The sequence below is a fragment of the Pleurodeles waltl genome, chromosome 3_1, assembly GCF_031143425.1.
Source record: "Pleurodeles waltl isolate 20211129_DDA chromosome 3_1, aPleWal1.hap1.20221129, whole genome shotgun sequence".
Classification (NCBI taxonomy): Eukaryota; Metazoa; Chordata; class Amphibia; order Caudata; family Salamandridae; genus Pleurodeles; species Pleurodeles waltl.
Window position 1 is genome coordinate 210742630 of NC_090440.1, and position 22382 is coordinate 210765011.

Below are 22382 nucleotides of genomic sequence, written 5' to 3' on the forward strand. Positions count from 1 at the left end.
GTGGGAGCATCTTAATTGCAAGTCAAAAGGTTCATCAACCTATTCACGTCCCCATGCAAGTTTACTTATTATGGTCAGACACGCTAACACCAAAATATTAGCAACTCAATAACTTACCCTCTAGACTCCAGACATTCTTGTGAGAAAAGTTTAGTTCTGGAATGCTATCCCAAATACTTCAAATTATTCAACAGAGAAACAGTTTTCATTAAGTTTCCCCAAAATGCATATCTATAGACACGGAATGTATAAAAATAACTATTTTATTGTCATTTCATTACTAATGTTATACAAATCGATCATTAGAAAACATAAAACAGTCACGATGAAAAGCCATAACTCGAGTCTACAGAATATGATTCACATGGCGGTGAAAGTGAATTGGGGTTGTCACAAACCATAACAGATCTCCCCCCCCCCCTGCATTGCACAACATGGTCACAAACTCACTCATCATCAAGGACAAAAGGGGATGGCTTCTGACAGAATTCGAGGTTTCAATCATCAGTTGGCCAATTTCAAACTTGAAGTGAAAAGGTTTCCTCAAACCAAGTGTTTTATGAAGCAAACAAACTGACAATTGTGAGTCATTTTTAACTTGAGTTAATAGGCCTTGCAGAAGCAGGTTGCCCTGAAATGTCGTAATAGGGGCAGGAAGGGTTGGAACTATGTTACCGATCCATAAATAGTAATCGTAGAAAGTATGTACAAGTAAAGAAAGGGACGAACTGGAGATTGTGAAAAGGAAGACTGTTGCCTGGAAATAACCCAGTTTTCAGTTGTCAGGACTCTGCTCGAAATCTGACAGCAGATGTGTGTAGTTTCTGTTGTGGGACCCTGCTCGCGGCTCATAGCGTTTCCTGTACTTTACCTTCTTTTCTTACAAAATATATCTACTATGCTCACCATTCAAAATACATCCTCACAATTAGTTTCCGTAAATATTGCTTCAATTCAATACGAGACAATTAGGGAGAATGATAGATACCCTTTGGCCCAGAAAGTGTGTTATGTATTTTGGATGATACAAAGAACCTTGGCAGGTGCATGAATGGTTAGTCAGGCATTATGTACTGGTCTAAGAGACCTTCAAGGAATATTGGTTTCTCTTGTTCACTTCATATGGTATCATTTCAATAAAAGACGCTGTGTTCATCCACGGGATCAAACCAAACATGTCAGAAGGCAATGACCGCAACCTGATGTACAAGTATACAAAATGTCCTTCAATCCTATAAATGTGAACATTCATGTCAAGGGGTTCAGCTTTTGATGTCGTCGTAAGTTGAGCAGAGGATCGGTTCCATTTTTCTGCACAGAGAGAGAAAAAAAGTAGAGACATGTTATATTAGGTGATAGCCTTTGTAGCCTTTGTCAGGATGCTTGTTACGAAGGGTTTGCAATATGCCCCTGCTGAAGCTGGAGACAAAAACACAGCAGCCTTTAGCCTTGAAACATACTCTCCTCGTTGAGCTAAAAAACATATGACATTGGTTTTGTCTGGGCTTGCTTTCTGCTCCTTAATGGTGTTAGAACTGACTTCTATTTAGAAACCAGAATTCTGATTGGTTTAGCGGGATGCTTCTAAAGTGGAACGTGTTCTTTTCTTGGACTCTGTGCACTTTCTTTCATCCTTAGTTTGCACACTGGAAATTGGGCCTGCCTGCTTTTGACAGAAAGCTTAACATGGGGGCTGTATAGGGGAAAGATGTACTACACACGGGCTGAGTGCAGTGGTGAGTGGAGCACAGAGCACAATAATAGAGTGAAGGGGAAAAGTGATGCAGCCACCGATCTCAAAACATACATTATTGACGTTTTGGTGGTCTCTTTTGATGCTTCCCCTCCACTCCAGCCAAACTACTTCTGCTCAGAGCACACAGCCCCACATTCATTTAACTGACGTGACATCAAACGTGTCTGGAAGCCTGATGTCCACCTCCCTCCCCCAACACACACACACACACGTTTCAAAGAAGCCTGCAGTGTTCAGTGAGGCAGAAGAGTCCTTGAAGCAAGTGAGATTTTCCCTTGAAACAGTTTTCTGATATGCAAATGCATTTCTTTAGAGCAGGGCTAGAGTGGAAATTCTATTCCACAACACAGCTTTCACATAGGGCATCAACTCTCTCCTTGAGCTGTAATCTGATGAGCATTATTTCTCGTGCTATTGTATTCCTAAAGGACAGAATCTATCATGACAGTTTCCCGATAGACAGAGTGCATACTAGCAACACAGACATTATGGCCCTCATTCTGACCCTGGCGGTCTTTTCGCAAGACCGCCGAGTTACCGCCGCGGTGAAGACCGCCGACCGCGGCGGTATGCCGCTGTGCGCATTCTGACCGCTGGGAGCGTTCCGCCGGAAAACCGCCAGCAGCCACACTGGCGGTCGGCGGGAAAGTGGAGACTGGTCAACCTCCACTGCCACGCCAGCAGAACACCGCCCACAGAATTACGACCCACATTTCTGTGTGGCGGTCTTCTGTTGGCGGTCTTCTGTTGGCGGTCACCTCCCCATGGCTCCCGTCGCCTCCCGGAGGACCAACGCACAAGGTAAGTTGATCGTCCGTGAGGGGAGGGGGTGGGGGGGTGTTGTGTGATGTGGGCGTGCATGGGGGTGTGCGTGTGAGTGTGTAGAGGGGGTGTGTGAGTGCGTGTATGCGGGCGGGGGGTGCTGCTGTGTCTATGGGTAATGTGTGCTGTTCGGCAGGTGCGCATGTCTGCATGTATGTGTGCGGGTATGTGTCCCCGTTGTGTATGTGTGTGTAGGGGGTGTGTATATGTGCATGTTGGGGGTGTGTGCATGTCGGGGTGCATGTATATGCATGTCGGGCTGGGGGTGGGGAGGGGGTTCGTACCACCTCTGGGGGGTGGCAGGGGGGTGGAGGGTGTGGGGGGAGGACTCGGGTGGGTAGTGGGGGGTGGGGGAGACCCCTATCAGTGCCAGGGAAGGAATTCCCTGGCCCCGATAGTGCTTACCGCCATGGTTCGCACGGCGGTTCCCGCCCGCAAGAAACCGCGGCAGTAGGCAGGGTCATAATACCCTTGGCGGTCTTGGGACGACCGCCGGGCCGGAGTGCGCAAACTCCAGCCGGTCGGAGTGGAGAAGTGGCGGTCGGTCGCGGCGGGGACCGCCGCGGTCAGAATGCCATTTTTAATACCGCCGGTCTGTTCGCGGTCCGACCGCCGTCTCTCCGCCGACCGCCAGGGTCAGAATGAGGGCCTATGTTATCAAGACCAGTGCTCCTCGCAGACAGTTCTAATTGTAGAAAAGTTTTCCTGATGTCAATATATCTCCTGGTACAGCCTCATTCCTCCTTGCACACGATTCAGAGAAGCATTAAACCGCTCTGTATCCAAGGTTAACTGATGGAGGAATGGTTTCTCGTGAACACGCATTCGTGATTTGCATTAATTCTCTGGGTACATATAACCTTGCTCATTCTCATAGAGCTTGCCAAGTAAGAGTATAGCTCTGGGGAGAGCAGGGTACTTCCTTCCCCTGAAGACATACTCCTGTGGATTGTTATTCCAATAACACACCAATTCTTCACTCCCTTTCACACTATTGTCCAAAGTGAATGTGTAAGCATCCCATGGCCATTATATTGTCAACGCAGGGATGCCACTGAGCCAGGGAAGGGCAATCCTTACGCTTTCAGTGACGGGCTAAAGTCAATTTTGTGACACTAGGCAGTGCTCTATCAGTACCTAATATCCTTTTGTTTGATATGTGAAAGAAGGGGTAATAGCAGCAGACCAAATTTCAATGAAGAGAGGGATCAGAGAATGCAAGATAGGAGAACATTGTGAAACAGAAGAAAAGCTGCAGAATATCTAGCAAACTGCATGATATAAGTTACACAAAACTCCAGGTAAAGAAAGTTCTAAACTACCTACAGCATGAATTCCTTGTACACTTTGGTTATCTACACTGCAAGGAACCAGTGACACTTTTCTCTTTCTCACTTTCAATAGAAAATTTAATAAAGATACCACAGATTCAAATACATGAAGGTAACGAGTTTAAAGTTATGTGTTGAAGGAAACTGCACTTTTTTTTTTTTCCTACTGGGTGTACATATGCCCACTGCTTGGCTTCAAGTGGTTGTCAAGTTATGAGCTAACTGTGCTATTTATGTGCTTTGATGTAATTGTATGTGTTTGTGGGTGTGGTAGGTTTAATTTAACATTGTTGTGATTATTATGTTATTTGTTGATAGAATATCATTTGAAACAATGCTCAAAAGCGCAAAGTTCCAACCGTGGTTATCTAGTTGCGCTGGATAGGGACAAAGTCACAAGTTCAGGCCTACTATGATGAAGCTTGGGCTAGATACAAGGACCCAGTTAGGCCCTCTGAACAAAGTAACTTAAAACCAGATTGTACAGCTTTGCGTGATCCTGTGTTGAAGATACATTGGCAGCGGAGGGTGTGAGGTGCTGCTTTGAGGATGCATTAAACAGCAGCTGATCCGAGGAGCTGTGGGGCTGCGATGTGAGACCCTGTATTGAGGATGCATCACACAGCAGCTGGTCTGAATAGGTGCACGGCTGCGATGCAAGGTCCTGCAAAGAGGGTGTGTTGTGCTGTGTTGTGCAGTGTCTGTTCTGAGGAGCTGCGTCAAGGTTGTGCTGTGCTGCTGCGATTCTAATGTGGAGGTACAAGGCGATGTGTTCCACTGCATCAGTTCTGCTAGGACCACAACTGGACTGACAGAGCACCCTTCAAGTCCACTTCCAAGTGTTCAGGACTGAGGTGGCACCACTTGCGTAGTAGGGCTCACACCCCAGTCGAGGTGCTGAGTTCAAGGTGGTTGGAGCCTTTTCTGCCCCTGAGGCTCTGATCTGAAGGCCAGTCAACTGGCCCTTGAACACACTCTGATGGTACTTGTTTAAAGATGCAGGTCCAGTCCTTCTCACTCAGGAAGCAGAATAGGAATCCTTCTTGCAGCGGAGCAGTTCAGTAATCCTTTTGAGTCTTCCACAGGTCCAGTGCTGTACTGAAAATTTGGATCTGAGGGTCCAATATTTATACTTGGTGCCAGCTCTGATGTTAGAGAGGTTCTGGAGGTTTCCACTCCTAGAGGTTTCTGGAATTTTTCCGCCTCCCTGCCTTGCCTTGGCACCAGCTTGCCAGAGGGCACAAAAGACTAGTGTGAAACCCTTTGTGTGTGCTGAGGCAGAGGTTTTTTTGAGATGTGTAAGTGCGGTATGCATTAGCTTCTCTCCCTATCAAGAAAGAGATGGCCCATGCTGAGAACACCTATTCCCCCTTTGTCTCACTGTCTGTGAGCAATACACAATGACTTACTGCTAGATACACGTAGTCATATGACCCAGAATACAGGCTGCAGGCATGAAATAGTTGAAGCAAGAAGTTGCCAACTTTCTAACAGTGTAATTTTCAGAATTGTGACTTTAACTCCAGTTTACCATTAAAAATAATTTAAAATAACAATTCTTTAGACACCAAACTTGAAATATCTACCTGTACCCAGTTGAAATTAATACTTATTAAATGTAATGTGGTAATTTAATGTTACCCCATGGAAGAGACAGCCCTTACAGCAGTGAACAACAAATTTGCACTATCAGTACAAGTAAAAATTAAAAGTGCATGTCCCACTTTTGACACTGCCCTATAGACTGTTTAGGGCCTACCCTATGGGTGACTGATGTGCATTAAAAAAGGAAGGGTTAGGCCTGGCAAAAGGTGTATTTTGCCACATCAAAATGACAGTTAAAAGCTGGACACACATGCTGCAATTGCAGGCCTGAGACATGTTTGACAGTCGAAGTTTGTGGCACGAATAGTGCTGCAGACTAACTAGTAACATATAATTTACGGGCCCTGGGTACATGTAGAAACACTTTACTAGGGACTTATAAGTAAATTAAATGTGCCAATTGGGGGCAAGCTAATTTTACCATGTTTAGATGAGACAGCACAAGCGCTGAAGCACTGGTTAGCAGTGGTAAAATGCACGGAGTCCTAATGCCAACAAAAATGAAATTCAGAAAACAGAATGGGAGAAGGAAAAATGTTTGGGGAAGACTACACCAAGGATGGCATGTCTAACACACCCCTGTCTATTTGATGTGTACGTGTCAGTACAGTTGTTTGGATTCACAAGTGCATCAATGGATGTTTGGGTAACTGGTTAAATATGAATGGGTGAGCAGCAAGCTGAATGGCTGCATACATGAGTGAATAGACAGAGGAATGGTTGGTAGGATGAGGGGTAATTTGGTGAACAGCTGGATAAGTGGAAAGCTGGATGGCTCAATAATTTGGATGAATGCTGAATTTGTGATGATAGATGGATTAGTAGATGAATAATTAATGTTTATGGATGAAGAATGCACATGAAAAGATATTGTCTGTGGATTAATGTGTATTTGTCCATGTGAAAGGATAATGTTTGTGGATGGATGGGCATTTGTGCTATGTTGGGTGGTAGTCTCTCTGCGTTGTATGTGTGTATGTCTATGGTTGTATGGTTTCATTTCTGTTGGGTTGTGTGAGCACACAGGTGGATCCATTCATGGATGAATGTGTGTAAATAACCTTAAAGCTAATGTACTTGGAGCCGATCTTGTTGTGCACATGACAATGTGTAAAATGGGCTTGTGACCCAGTAGTGTTAATACATTTACCTCATGGACACACAGAACACAGTAACTCACTTACATGGGGTAGCACCATCAACTAATATTATTGAGATTCCTTGGGTGGACATACTCCAATAACAGAAGATTCTGAGGGGTATGGTCTAGCCGCCAAAGATGGTGGGTGGCATTCAGCTGAGCTCAAGGTCAGCAGGAAGGGAAATCCAAATTAATTGTGCTAACCCGGGCTCGATCTCCAAATATTGGCACAGGATAATGCCTACATTGAAGCAAGGTTGATGCAGGAGCCATCTGTGGCCGAGGGACATCAAAAGAAGCAATCCGATGATCCAGGTGATTTCAGTACCAGAGGCCTTGGCAGAATAGCACCATAGCCAGTACTCATCACCGGACCTGTGCTATACAGAAGACAGGGTGGGGAACCCCGTGGTGCCTGCTGGGGAGGCCTGGCTCGACCCGACGGCAATGCCTGGACCCCTGGATGCACTGGTGGGGTGCCAAGGTACCTGATATGATGCGGTGGGGGCCATTTGGCGCTCTCCTGGGATGGGGGCGGCCTTGTGGGTTTTTGAGGAGGAGGCCTGAGACGGGCCCATGGCTGCTGCGATCCAGTGGGGTGGCGCATTGATCTTGCTTGTAAGGCAGGTTCACCAGGCCCAGCTACTACGATAACACATTGAGAGACTGAGGGGCTGGTAGGGGCCCATCCAGGCTAACTAAACTCTGGGGGCTCCCTGTGCTGGTGACCTCAGAGGGGCTGTCCCTTGGCCCTCCACTGCTTCAGAGCTTCTGGCATGCCTTCCCCACACCTTGGACCAGAACAGATCAACATGTGCTTCCAGGAGATGACACGTGACTGGGGAATCACCCAGGCTTGCATAGGTGCTGCTTGACAGAGGTGGGCCTGTCGAGAGGAGAAGGTGGACAGTGGGGTCCTACCTGAACCGGACAGGCTCATAGGCAATGGATAGCTTCAGTGGGCTCATTGGGACCCAGGGGCCCTGGCCAGAAGGTGAATAATCAAGGTTTCACTTAGAGGATGACAGTCCCTGGGGCGCTCCTCAGTGATGGACCTGGAGTCAGAACAGCGGCGCTGGGAACTGGGGCAAGTCAAGGACCATCTACTGTGGCACATTCTGGACCTCAGCATTCGGTCCCGCGAGCACTTCGGGAGTGGCCCTTCTCTTGCTGGCTTGTGACTGCACTCACCGGCAGGTAGATGCCACCAGAACCATGGAATGCACTGAACACTTGTGCTGCCTTACCTCCTGCTCCTTATCCCTTTGCTGTCTGGGAGGCGGTGCGTACAGGCTAAACCTGAGTAAATCAACCTCTCCTCATATTCAAGCCTTGACACCAACAACCCTGGCTTGTGATGGGCCACCAGAAGCCGACAAGCAACCAGTCTAGACCTCCATCTCCTATGTCCCTGTCCCTGGACCAGGCTGCATTTGGACATATACAGTCGACCCATTCCTGGAAACCTCCAGACAAGCTGGATGCTATCCTACATGCAATAGAGACTTCACGGTCCTCTGTAGAAACCAAGATGGAAGAACTCTGCACAGAATTTGGCCTCCTGTAGGATGACCAGCGTAAACTGGCTTCCAGTGTGACAGACGCGGAGCACTCTATTGATTAAATCAAACCTCAGCTGGAAGATGAAAGAAAAATCACTCAGGATCTCATCAAAAGGGTCCAGCATCTGGAGAGTTGGTTGAGGGGTGCTGTGGAGTGAGCTTGGTGCAATAACATACAGGTAGTGGGGCTCTAGGAAGGAGATGACAACTCCCACACAATGACTGCATTCCTGGAAGGCTGGGTGAAACCCTGTACCCCGGCTCAAGCATTGTCCCCGTACCTCTCCCTACAGCAAGCACATCGGGCACCTGTCCATTGTCCACCCAAGGGCACACCACCTCTTTCAACTACACAATGATTGTACATGTTCAAAGTCACTTTTCTACCCAGCAAACCTGAAAGTCATCCACCACCAGCACACATACGTCTTTGCTGAGCCTGCCATGGCTTGGGACTGGATAGAGAACCACATTGACAGGAGCACACATCCTTCTGTAGATGGGGACAGTGCGCCTCGCACCATGAGACGGGGGTGCAGTTGCTGTTGAGAAACAGGGTCCCCTGGGGCCACCAGGGTACCCTCATTTGAGGTGTTGCAACATGAGCAGCAGACTGTTATTGCTGTGGCACTTGCAATCTGCTAGTGCCACACCCCCACTTGACTCTGAGAGGGACTCCACTGTCAACAAAGATGATGAAGCCTCTGGCCCATCCAGCCACTCAGGTTTGACTTCCGGCCCTTGGCCACCATGGAGACAGTTGATGACTTGATCTGATGCCCTTCCTGCCCATGTGTGCTGTCGATAGGGTAGCTTGCGCTGCTGAACACCACACTGATTGGTTCTCTGCTTGGTTGCTGGGAGGTTGCGCTGCCTTTGTCCACTGCCCCAAAGAGACGCTGGAACATCATTGTCCTGCTCCACTGATCTCTGAATGTCCACAATGCACCCAGACAGTCAACTATGAGGATTCCCTGCTCACCGCCCGACATCTCACAACTGTCTTACTATGGTCAATGTTTACCATAACCCTCCAATTTATGGACAGTTCCTCAAGAGACTCTCTGGATGTGCAGTCATTTGCTGCAGGCTCTTGATATTGTTCAAGATTTGTTTCTATGTTTTTACAGTTTTTTCTCCTGCAACACGAGCAACACAACATTCACTTCCCTGTACATGAGAAGTGGGAGAAGGAGAATGGACGCTACATGATGGTGTATCGCCCAATGCACCTGGTCGTGCCCCTACTTTATAACGCCCAATCACCAGACTAGGTTTTAACATCTAATGTTAGGGGCATGCCCACAGAGCACCGCCGCTACTCTGTCCACTCTTATATTAAGCAGCAAAATACACACATTGGGTTTCTTCAGGAGACACATCTTACTAGTGGTGAGCTACAATGGCTGACAAAACCTTTGAGAGGCATTATACATCGGACAACATATTCCGTCTATGCAATGGGCATGTTATTCTGAATGCACCCAGGCCCACCCTTCTAGACACTTAATACAGTAGTCAACAAACAGGGCAGCTATTTCTTTGCAGAGGGCTGATTAGACAGCGTCTGGGTGCTTCTGGTATGTATTTATGCCCCTCACTTGAACCATTCCAATTTCTGAGTTTCCCTATCCAGGGTTATGGATCAATGGGTGGACATTCTGTGGTTGTTGGGTGGGGATTACAATGGTGTTCTTGATATTCTAGATAGTTCCCACCCACCATACCCCCAAGCATCCACGTGTCAACATGCACTGCAGTTTACCTGTTGGATTCAACACTGGTCCTTATTGGAGGCCTGAAGAGCACTCAATCCACATATCAGGCAATATTCACATTTCTCAGCCCCCCCACGACTTATATGTCTGCTGGATAGATTCCTATGATCTAATTCTATATTGTTGCGTCAGAAACACTGAGACTATCTTGGTTGATTCATTTCTAACCATGTTTCACACATCATAGACACTGACTGGATTACACCCCTTCTGCCATTTCCTAAATGGAGTCTGCCCTGAGAGTTGTTAGGCAACTCAATCTTCTGAGACACCCAACCTACTCACATAGGTCACTAATTTGCCAAAAGCCACGGCAGAGCGACTACAGTGACGTTGAGTGGGACGCCTTTAAGGTAGTCAACAGGGGGATATGTGGCCAAAACACAGTGGGTATCTGTCAGAAACTGGACAGGGACCTCAAGGAGGCTGAGGAGACTCTAGCAAACCTCGATCGCCAAGCCCCTCATGCCAAGGGCACATGACTGGCATTTGCGGTATCCAAGGAGGGCCATGCTGCTCTTCTACAGAGTCTCTGTTGTTACAACTATGCGCCACATACAGCTCGGATACACTCCACTGGGGACAGACCAGGCTACTTCCTGGTCTGGCTAGCCTGCCAGGAGACCAGCACTCCCCCATTACTGAAATAGCCCCAAACACAGGACCCACCACCTTGCATTCACAGCAAGCCATATTGCAGGAGTACTGCGACTGCTATGTGGCACTATATTGCACATCTCCTACCTCACCCCACCAATACAGTGAGGGAATTCCTGATCCCCTTTCGTTACCCAGCATCAGTGCCATCAAGCGTGAAGAACTCCACATTTGATTACAGTGGTCGAGGTAAAAAGGGTGATCCACGACTTGGTGCGTAACAAACACCAGGCCTGTACAGTCTCCCTTTGGAGTACTATGACCGTTTGTCCACCCACCTGGCCCCCAAGTTGGCCGACTTATACAACATGGCACTTACTAGTAGAATACTTCCAGAGTCCCTTCAGGAGTCCCTCCTCATCTCCCAACCCAAGCTGGCAGGGATCCCACCCATATGTCCTCTTATCAGCCCATTGCTATCCTGGGCACTGATTATAAAATACTGGGGAAGATTCCCGCAGACTGTTACATCCAGCACATGCCTAACGTCATACATGCTGACCAAAACTGGATTGTACCAGCCCCAGTACATTGAACAACCTCAGGAGACTTTTCCATGTGATGGGTGAGGCTTCATTGTGATTTTCTCACACTGCATGCTTGATACTCGACCTGGAGATGGCATCTGACATGCTATCCTGGGACTACCGCTTCAAGGTGCTGGCAGCGATTGGAATTAATAGGCTTCTTTTATCCTATACAAAGCTATTGTATGTGACACCTCCCTCATGAGTATGAATCAGTTGCTTAATCTCTGCTTCATTCCTGGTAAGCTGCGGCACCCGTCAGGGCTGCCCTCTATCCCCTACACTCTTTGCCACTGCATGGAGGCCTTGGCTCTCTGCCTCTGTTTGCAGGATGTGCAATGGAGTATAATCCTGGATGGCATCACACACGCTGTGTCGCTATACCCTGATGACCTACTACTCTATCTCTGGGATGTCACTGCAGGTGTTGAGGTGATACATGCGGCCCTTCGGGAGTTTGTGGCTGTGGCAGGACTAGAGGTAAACTAGGAGAAATCACACGTATTACCCTTGCACTGTACTGTGCCACCTCGAGAGATCCAACTCAGGGTGTCCAACTGGCAGGGGCAGATACAATGGTTTGTTACTTAGCCGTATGCTTATATAACTCATAACAGGATCTGTTTGAGGGTAACGTGAAGTGGGCACTATTGGTTCTTAAGTCCCAAGCTTTATTCTGGAAGCACCTGCCCCTTGCCCTCACAAGCAAAATTGCCCTCTCTAAGATGGTGGTCCTTCCCTGATTACTACACTGTTTTGTAAATATGCCAGTCTATCCTGCTCTACAATCTTTTGAAGAGCTGGATTCAATGCTCGAGGAACAGCTCTGGGATGACAATCAGAGGAGTAAAGCCCTTAGCAAATTACAACTACCAGAGGGTCACGGTGGCCTGGTCACTCCCTCCTTTGAATCAAACTACCTAGCGGCCCAACTCCAATGGGTATCTCACTGCCTTGTGGGTAAGAATTTATTTGAACCCAGCACTGAGGATCGACTCTTATGGACTCTTAACCCCTCTCCATCATTCACTTGTCTAGACCCAAAAGCAAATACTTAGGGTCTCCACACACAGTAGAGGAGAATCTCCTCCTCCGTGCTCGATGAAAAACTGAAGCTGTCTGCAATGAACCAAAGGAAGAAAGGCTCTCAGTGTTAACATGATCACCCTCAATTCTAGAACATCTATGTGAACTCTCTTTCCTGTTCTGACCACACAGCAATGAATGTCAGAATCTGCAGATAAGCACCATATCCTTGTTTGGATTCATCTATGACTAGTGTCAACTCTAGCCACATCTGCTGAAATCCCACAACGGTAGAGAATCCTCCTCCTTCAACCATTGTAGGGCCCTCAAAACTTGAGGTCTGATCACTTCCTTGTCTTTCAGACTTCAATATTATTCATGATCAAGAAGAGAGAACTAATGGTCTATGACCACCAAAAGACCCAAAGAAAATAGTCAGGAAGCCATCAGACCCAACAACTGTAACACTGATCTTACATGCTGAATAGGATAAAATAATCATATCTCTTAAAGCTAATATCCTCTCTGAAAAAGGAAACACCCTGACAAAGAAAGCATCCAGAGCTGCCTCTACATATTGGGTTTACTGGGATGGAATCAAAGCAAAGTTTTTACAGTTAACAGAGAGCTCTAAATCTCTCAAATGGTGGCTATAACCAACAGACATTTGATTACTTGAAAAGGTGAGCCATTGGTCGAAGTGAGGGTAGACTTCGATGGAACCACAACCACAACCACCACATGACATTTCTAAAGACCGTAAGGGCCAACAACAGGTCTGTAGGGAGCACCTTGAAAAGATAATGCATATTTGCTCCTGTGAATCTCAGAAACGTCATGAGGGACTGGAACCCTGGGACATGAAAGCATGTATCATGAGAAGTTAGGGATACTATTCAGTCATGTTCAGATAGGGTTAGAAGTACCTGACTCAAAGTAAACATTATGTGATTCCCTTTCTTTATAAACTTGTTCACACAGTCCTTTTCTTTCTTTGGAATGAACATTAGCATTCATTATCTAACATTTATTCTGCCCATCAGCAGCAATAAGTTAGACGTCCTTCCAAGCATTCCAGCCAGTCGGTCCCCCTATTTGACATTCCTTTAAACAGTGGCATTTCACAGACTACTCCAAAAGTAAATTTCAATTTATTGCTAAGTTAAATGTAACCTTAAAGTTAGAAAGAGCAATAATATTGTTTATAAAATGATCATAGCTTTCTAGTTTTCATTCAACACTTTATAATTTCCTATACATTAATTTAACAAGACCACCAGAGGATACATTTTTCCAGTGTTCCAAATTTCATTTCTGTTAGTAATTTTTCCTTTCTATTCTTGAACTGACTCTCCAGAGGTGTGGTGCCACTCACAATTTCATTATAATTTCAGTAAAAGACCAGAAGCTATCATTATGCAATAACATGTTATTGCTGCCCCAACATGCAGCCCTTTAAAGAACATAAACATATCACAAAGTACAATATTCTATTCCAGAACCATAGTACAGTATTTATGCCTATGGTAACAGCTCTCTTCCTCTTTTAATTGCTGCTCCAATTAACAGATAAGTATATTGTGAGCTATTACATTTGCATATTGTTTTCATTATTTGTTGATGTTGTTATAGACTTTTATTTATCTCTGGAGCCTTTCCAATATTTGGAATGGTCTCTTTTTTTTATGCCATTTATTTTTTCCTTTAATTTAGTTTTGATGCAATGTACATTTGTGCATTTTAATGCATTCTATTTTGCACTTATCACTTGATTTTCAATGTACAAGTGGGTACTGAAATTATTTTCTTTCAAGAAGTCTTTTGACTCAGTTTAGTCTTCCCGTGTGCCCGCGCTGATCGATCTCTCACAAGACTCTGAAGTACTGGTAGACTCGATTGAGAGCGGGGGAGAAGCTGGAGCAAGTTACTAACTCACTCTTATTACAGGAGAGCTCACTTCCCGGCCGATCTCCCTCGATGGATCGTTGATGTCTGGGGACTCGGCCGAGAGTTAGAAAACAGTTGGGCCGTCATGTGCTCCTTACTTGAAGAGGTGTTTATTATTATTAACAGAGGCGCACATGGCCATGGCGGTGCTCAAAGGCTATGTAAATACATTGGGCACGCATGTTACTAAAGGCCCAAGCTCTGGCGGTGATCAATGGCCATGTATTTATATATAAAGCAGACTGAATTTCAGCTGCCATTTTGATTTGGGCAAATGTTCATTCAATAAGTTGCCATTACAAAGCCTATTCAAGGGAAAATAATGTTGATTTAACTGCCTGACTCCATTTTATGAACATGACCAGCTATTTTTTTTCCCCTGAGTATTTCTGTTGAGCTTTAGCGTTTACATTTATAGGAGGACTGTAGGTTTATTTGGATTATGTATTTTATATATTTTAGATAAAACCTAATGATTATATATCTTTACCATTAAAATATACATATATATATATATATATATATATATATATATATATATATATATATATATATATATATATATATATAATAATGATTTTTAAAATGTTTGACTCATGGCCAAGAAATAGTTATCTCTCTCTGAGACAGATTTCTCAAAAAATTGCAACACTTCTCTGTTTAGTTTTTTCCAGACGAGTTTCAGATGTTAAACTTTTAGACATTTGCAACAGGATTTATTCATCAGATGGTGTCCATTTTGACATCTGGAAGAGAACAAAAACATGTCTAGACATGTCTTTTATCCTTTGTTTCTGGATCTCTGAAACTCTGCATGGTTATTTGCATGAAGGTTTATGAGCAAAGAATGTTAGAATTTAGACATGATCATGAATCTCAACTTTTAATTTCTTATGTGATACCAAATAAAGCTGTATCTACAGCCACAGTAGCTAGATGGGTTAAATCAGTAATGAATGAAGCAGGTATAGATCTGTGGAAATTTGGTGGCCATTTTGCTAGAGGTGCTATGGCCAGTAAAGTATTCTGGGACTCTTTCTGTGATCCTAAAGGTGGCAGATTGGTCAAATGCCAGCAGTTTTGCAATTTTTTATTTGTGAACTAGTGAAGCATGTAAGTAGTATTGCTATGGAAGGCTTTAAACATGCATAATGAAAACAGAGGCTATCATTATTCCACCCACCACACCCTGAAAGTTTCCGTAAAGGCGTAGTCAAATATGTACACACAAAATTATATTAAGTGCTATGAAATAAAAAAATAAGATGTATGAATATTTACATGTTTTGTAACTCTATTCAAAGGAAAGTATTATTCAAAAGTGGAATATTATTAATTCTTCTTGTTTTTTTAATAGGCAACCATTGGTGAATGGGCAATGGATTCTTAGAATTTCTGGTTTACACTCTTTCAGATATTCCATCTTGTTTCAAGTTCGAGTTGTTTTTCTTCATTTTGCAGCATAAAAGAGGAAGAGTTCTGTTACCATGGACCTATATACTGTACTATGTTTCTGGAATAGAATATTGTACTTTGTGATGTGTTTATGTTCTTTAAAAGACTGCATATTGTGACAGCAATAAAATTGTATTGCATAATAATAGCCTCCTTTGTCTATAATTTAGTAAAGATTCTCCCTACATGTTAACTGGAGGATCGTCATTCTTCGGATGAAGGCTGTTGAGTTGAATTGTGAATTGTGTTTGATAAGGAAAACTCATAGACAAGCCTTGGATAAGCTGTAGAAATAATTTTTTTAATTTGTCCTATATTGTTCTCCAGTATTCCTAGAGCCTTCTGCACTCAAAGAGCACATGAATGTCTGAAGCGTGCACTTGATTACGATCTGCATATATTATTTCTTAGCACTTGCGATTTTGTAGCACAGCTAGTGGTGTACATATTCAAAATCAGTACAATTTACCTTATGTAACAAAATTATGTGCATATTCCAGACATCTATCACAGTCAGAGCATTAAACTTGCACTTTTACTTAATTTTATACATTTATTTCTTTTTGATTAATTCTTATCAGTTTATGTATAGTTGAATCATTGACTAGGTTGCAGGTTAGCGCTTGTTCATTAGTTTCTCAACCATTTTTTTTATTTGTCTTAATGTAACAAAATGAGAAGAAAGGTGAACAAACCGGAGATGTAATACCATTGTTTAATTTGAGTCGGTGGTTGCTGGTGGGGTCCACTGGCACTCATTTTTGGAGACCGAAACTTACTTATTCCTCATCAAAGTTTGAAAGAGAGAGGAAAACACAAAAGCAGGAAAGGAGGAGGAAGAGAAAGATGGAGAACCGTGAGAAAGAAAGAAAGCAGGGATGAAGAGGAACCTGCAAGAGTAAAATCAAGAGGCAGGGATCATATGGTGGTATATGAAAGAGGCGTCTCTTTGTGGTATTGGTAATTGGCACTCTCAACATGCATCAGCACTGGCTGCAATCTTCTGAGAAAAAACTTTGGGCACTGGCAATTCTTATTTTGCAAATTAAGTAACTTTGCTTTTTTGTATGACAGAAATTGGCCTATGGGAGTCAAGTGAGCCGCCAATGATTACTAAAATGACCTAATGAATTAAAGTCTCAGGTAAACTAGTTTCACAACCTATCGAGTTGTACTGCAGTGTGCAAAATAGCACGTTACTTACCTTCGGTAAAGATTTTTCTGTTGGATACAGTCTCCACCAGCAGATTCCTTCTACCCACCTCTGAACCATAAAAAACCCTGGGAGAGCGTAGCTTATATAACCTATATTAACATGAAATGTTTGTATATTAATGTGTGATAATGCCACATAGAAACTGTAATAGAAATTTGCTTATACATGCACCTGAAATCTGACCACGGGGAGTGGCCGCCAATGTATACGTGGACTAATACTGATGGCTAAAATGTTTAAGTATTACTATTATATCAAATAAGTTTATACTAATTATTATGAATTGCATTATTGAATTTGTGCTGAAATCCTTATCGGCCTTAAGTTAGCGTGAGCCGAAGTTTAGCTGCTTGGCTCTCATATTAAATGTATTTTTCTATCTTGCAGTATGCTGACTCACAAAAGGACACTACCTTATTATTATTTTTTTCTCTAAACTAGAAGATGAATGTAACCATGCTAGATCCATTCCCATGCAATTATACATTGCTTGTAGAATAATGTTAAAACAAAATGAAACAGTGTAGATTAATGTAATGTACAAGGTCATTCAAACCGGTGAAGACAATGAAGTTACTGACCAAAAGATGTGCAAAGAATTACAGAAAGATGAAATCATACCGGACGTGCCACCTCTGAAGACATCGAATAAGGGAACCAATCAAAGACTTGTAAAACAAAATGTGGGGTGAAGAGTTAGGTGACCTAATGTGTTTTCTGATAGGTTAAAGATAGTGGGGTATAACAAATGTCCAATAGAATTTTGGGGGAATGTACAACAAAAAAGGGATAAAAACCCATGACACGGGGAGCCATTTAGGTGGGTTAGGGAACGCTATTGATTTTATCCAGAAACTTTGTCACTCTGTTTGGTGATTTGTTGGTTTACTTAAAACCATCCTTGCCCTTAGATTTGTCCATTTTACACTTTACCTCCTTATAAGGGAAGTGCCTTTTGCCCCGTAGCTGAGTCCTGACTGATGGCGATTTGACTGATGTCCTGAAGACGAAGACTGAACCTGTGTGCTGACCTATACCTTGGAGGGTAATTATGACAATGCAATTGTGATTTGTCTGTTTGCTTTTCCTTTCTAGGTACCAACTGCTTACTTTTGACAGAGACCATAGCTAGATGTTTTCCAAATTAGTGTTCTAAATCGTTTTGCATGAAGCCCAACATGCGAAGGCTAATCAGTGGTTAGGACAGGTGTTCACTAAACTGATGCAAATAGACAAACGACCGAATCTATGCTTTGCTGAACTGACGCGTATTTGACACTCTGCTAAATTGATCAATGTTCACGCCTTGTTATATTATGATGTTTGTGATTCTCGCCTTAATGAAATCTTATCAAAGTTGCCATATCGTGACTATGCTATTATGTTTCTTGGCGTTGAGAGTGACGCATCTGCTCCTAGTTTGTAATCAATAGGGAATAAAACTTATAAAATCCTACTAAACTGGTGTGGTTATTCATGGCTGCAAGGTCATGGTAGAGTTTTGAATTGATTAATGACTTTGAAATGTATTATTATGATAAATATTTATGACATTATTGACGTATTGATTGACATATTGATTAGCTATCTCGTCCTAAGGTGTCTCTCAACTGAGTCAAAAGACTCATTGGCCTAAAACGAGTCCTGATGTGTAATAAATTATCATAAAGGGACGCGTTAGCAGTTCTGGTAGCAGAGCGACGGTTTGGCCCTTTGGGGCCCTAGGACGGAGAATTATTGTTTAGACTGTTTTTCTAAGATAATGCAAATTAGAGGTATGATGTGTTTCTAAATTCACCATGACTTTCCTGGGATTTCGGAGCCTGCCTAAGTGAGTTGGGGAAGTTCTCGGCGTTTTAGCATGTGTGGTGTAGAAATTGCGCTTGCTCAGCTTATGCATCTTGCAGGTGATTTGTGAAGTTTGTGTTTATTTAGGCCAGGTAATGTTGTTTTAGTAGGAGTGGGCGTACTCCGCAGTATGAGAGTAGGGAAGTCGGCGTACTTCATATGAGTGTGGCGCTTTGTGCTCAAAATTATCCACGTGGTTGGTTGTTCATGTACGGACCCGTTGTGGTCTAAGACTCCGGAGTATATTGACAAGTGTAGGAGACACTTGGGTTTATATTGTAATTTGTGCGGTTTAATTAGGTCAATCGGGCGTGGTTGACAAGTCGAGTTTGAGTCAAAATTGTATGTGTGAAACCTTTGATGGAGATTTGGCAAGTTCTAAAGTGCACTAGAACAAACCATTGACAAGTCGAGAGTAGGATTTGCGGGTCGAATTCTGCTTGCGGGTGCGGGAACTGAGAAGGAGAGAGTAGCTGCCGAGGCTTCAAGTGAAATCTCTGTAAAGTTCTGAAGCAAATGAGTTACCCTTCCTGTAGTAAACCGGCAAATTTGTGTTGTTGTTGTTCTTAAGGTGCTCGCAGTAATCTTTGCATTAGTTTGGTGTGAATCCAGTGAGGGGCGGACGAGCCGCAAGACTTTGTCAGCTGCAGTGTGTGAGTGTGACGTCAGTGGTGCCGCGCTGAGATAGGTCAGTTGTCGAGAAGGGTCGCGCACGGATTGGCTGCAGTCCGTGAGAGGCAATAGATTGAGAAAGGTGGGTGAAGAGTGTCCTGGGAACTAAAGTCACTTCTTGATTAAATACAAACAAAAGAAAAGACGCAAAGAAGAATTTTGTCAAAGCTTTTAAGAGTGCTTTAAAAGGAGACACATACATTATGGCGAGTGAAGGGGAGCCTACACCGCCTGAGGGAACTCCAGCTTACATTGTCATGGAGGAAAAAGGTGTTGCGCCTTGTTTAGGATGAAACAGTGGCGCAAATTGACAGAAAAAGAGGGATGTTTGGCGTTCCCGGAGCATGGGACGTTCAATATGAGAGTCCTAGAGAATTTAAGGTGGATGTTAAGTGTGCGGAAGCCACCTCCGAGGCCAGCTCAGTATGAGGCTTTAGCAATTTGGGATTTAATGGCTCCAAAACAGAGACAAGAGAAGATCCAAAGAAGAATGAAAAGGGCAGAAAAGACTCTAGCGGAAGCAAGGTGGGATAATGAGAGCAAAATGTGGAGACAGGGAATAGTTGATGGATTGAAATTGTTCCCAGCAATAACACTGGGAGATGAGGCACAGGGGAAGAAAGCCACATGTAAAACAGACAAAGACTTTAGTAAGCCTAAAGAAACTAAGAGATCTTGGGAAGAAGAAGATGATTCGGATAACGAAGAATTTCTAAATTAGCTATTGCATGATCGCCCGCCACCTTATGCGGTAAGCGACAATGTCCCTCCTAGTGCTGGTCCTGGGAACCAGACGCAGGAGAAGGGAATTACTGATACAGCACAGACTAGTGATAGGAGTCCGATACAGAATGGTGTCAGTGTACCCAATGCGCCAGACATGCAGATACAGTTGCAACCTCCACCGCAGATACAGAGAATCTATCCAGACGTCCCAGTACTAGAGACTACTACAAATCTTATAGTGCCGCCAGACCAGTTATATACGAAATCAAGGTTAGTGCAGATTGAGCCAACTCCGCAATTGCTGCCCAAGCTGCAGCCACAACTGATACCAGGGTATAATCCAGCAGCAGGACCTCCATTAATACCTGCCCTGGCTTCAGAGAATTAGACCTTTGGAGTCGCTGCTCCACGGGGTTTGGGACCAGGTCAGACACCAGCTGCCATATCATTGCCAATTACTGTTGGTCCGCCGGTGCCATTGTATGCACAAAATAAGCCTGGCATGTGTGATCAGGGGGTAATGACACAAGATCTACTAAGAGGAGGGTCCATAGGAACTCCCCAGTTAATGGCCCCAGGAGAGCAAGCGGTCGAATGACCGAGGTCTTTGTTAGACCTTAGCCCGGATGAAGCACCATTGGAGGCAATGAGACAGGCAGGGCTAGGTGTGCTAACCCCACAGACAATAACTACGAATGCTTCACAGTCACCAATGATGCATGCAGGAAATATCTCACTGCAAGGTTTTACAGTGCAACAAGTGAATGAGTGGTTAGAAAAAACTTACGCTCCAAAGGCCGCAGCAACTGTAGAAAAGTTAGAAAGGGCTGAGAAAGATGATTACCTGAACTTTGTGAGACTGGGCGTGGAAGCTGCTGAATTAGTGGACGGAACAATGGGGGTGAACAGATTAGAGTCATATACAGAAGCAAAATTGAGATATTTGTGCCCTAAGATCACTAAATAGTAGGTAAGGTACATCAGAGGTTAGCGAACCTGGCAGACAAATACAATATTGATATTGAGAATACTAAACATTTGAAAAGAAGCTACAGGTTAGACTTTGACTCAAAAGACTTCGAGCATATGAGATCTGCCGGGATGAAAGCGCATTTAAAGGAAATACTGCAAAGTGCTCAGATCTGGGGAGCCTTAGAAAAGTGGGAAGGCAGATGGGCAAAGAAAAGAGACAAGGAGAAAAGTGATAGTCCGGGATCAAGTAAAGCTGAAGCTTCACCAGACACGGAATTAGTAAAGATGTTACCTATGAGAGAAACAGCTGGTGGGGTTCTAATTCATGTACCGTGGTCCAGGGGAGACATCCTATCTTTCACAAATGATTATCCCAGGTTGAGGGAGAAGCCGGTAGAGTGGTATCAGCAAACAGATAGGTTTGTGAAGCTTGCGAAGTGTCACTGGGAAGACCTGAATACCTTGTTTGAGATCATTGTTCAGCCCGACTTATGGCTTGAGTGCAACAGAGGGGTAGACTGGCCGACGCAGGAGCCGGCAAGGGGTAAGGTGACCGGAGCACCCTCTGAGGAGGTGATGAAGTATTATCACAAGGTAATTGAGTTTTTGAAGCAGAAAGTTTCGCCAAAAGTGAGTGATTGGCAAAAAATCGACCAAACCTCACAGGAGGTTAAAGAATCGATACATGCTTACTATGAGAGATTGTTGAAGGCATTCAAATATTAAAAATATTATTCAAATATTACTACCCAAGGGTAGGTCGCTCCCCCTGCCGCTGCAGCTCCTCCAAGTTCCCGAGTTCCTGTGTTCCTGAGACCCACCTAACTGTAAGTACCCCCCTCCTCCCAGCCCCTCGCCCTGCCCCGCGCCACTCACCTTCTCTCCTGCTCCTGCTTCTTTTCCTCCTCTCTGTCTCTTCCTCCTCGCCCCCCCTCTGCAATCTTCTTCTGTGTTCTTCTGTTCTTCTCTTCTGTTCTTCTGTTCTTCCCTTCTGTTCTTCTGTGTTCTTCCGGTCTTCTGTGTTCTTCTTCTCTGTTCTTCTCGGTGCTTCTGTGTTCTTCTTCTCGGTTCTTCTGTGTTCTTCTGTGTTCTTCTGTGTTCTTCTGTGTTCTTCTCTGTTCTTCTCTGTTCTTCTCTGTTCTTCTGCTCTTCCGATCTTCTGTGCTTCTGTCTTCTGTTCTTCTGCTCTTCCGGTCTTCTGTTCTTCTGTTCTTCTGTTCTTCTGTTCTTCTGTTCTTCTGCTCTTCCGGTCTTCTGTTCTTCTGTTCTTCTGTTCTTCTGTTCTTCTGTTCTTCTGTCTTCTGCTCTTCCGGTCTTCTGTTCTTCTGTTCTTCTGTTCTT

At 44.2% G+C, this 22382-nt stretch overlaps 1 protein-coding gene across 2 annotated transcripts in view; it reads right to left on the reverse strand.

The window, feature by feature from the left end:
• Window positions 1-247: 247 nt before the first annotated feature.
• The window catches only part of CCDC33 (coiled-coil domain containing 33), an 808167-nt gene continuing 786032 nt past the window's right edge, over window positions 248-22382 (reverse strand). The window contains exon 23 of one of the 2 annotated variants that reach the window (XM_069222214.1): window positions 248-1311. In XM_069222214.1, coding sequence (XP_069078315.1) covers window positions 1249-1311 — 63 coding nt within the window. In that variant the 3' untranslated portion in view covers window positions 248-1248. The remainder of the gene's footprint in view (window positions 1312-22382) is intronic. The other variant, XM_069222216.1, reaches the window with a different exon arrangement.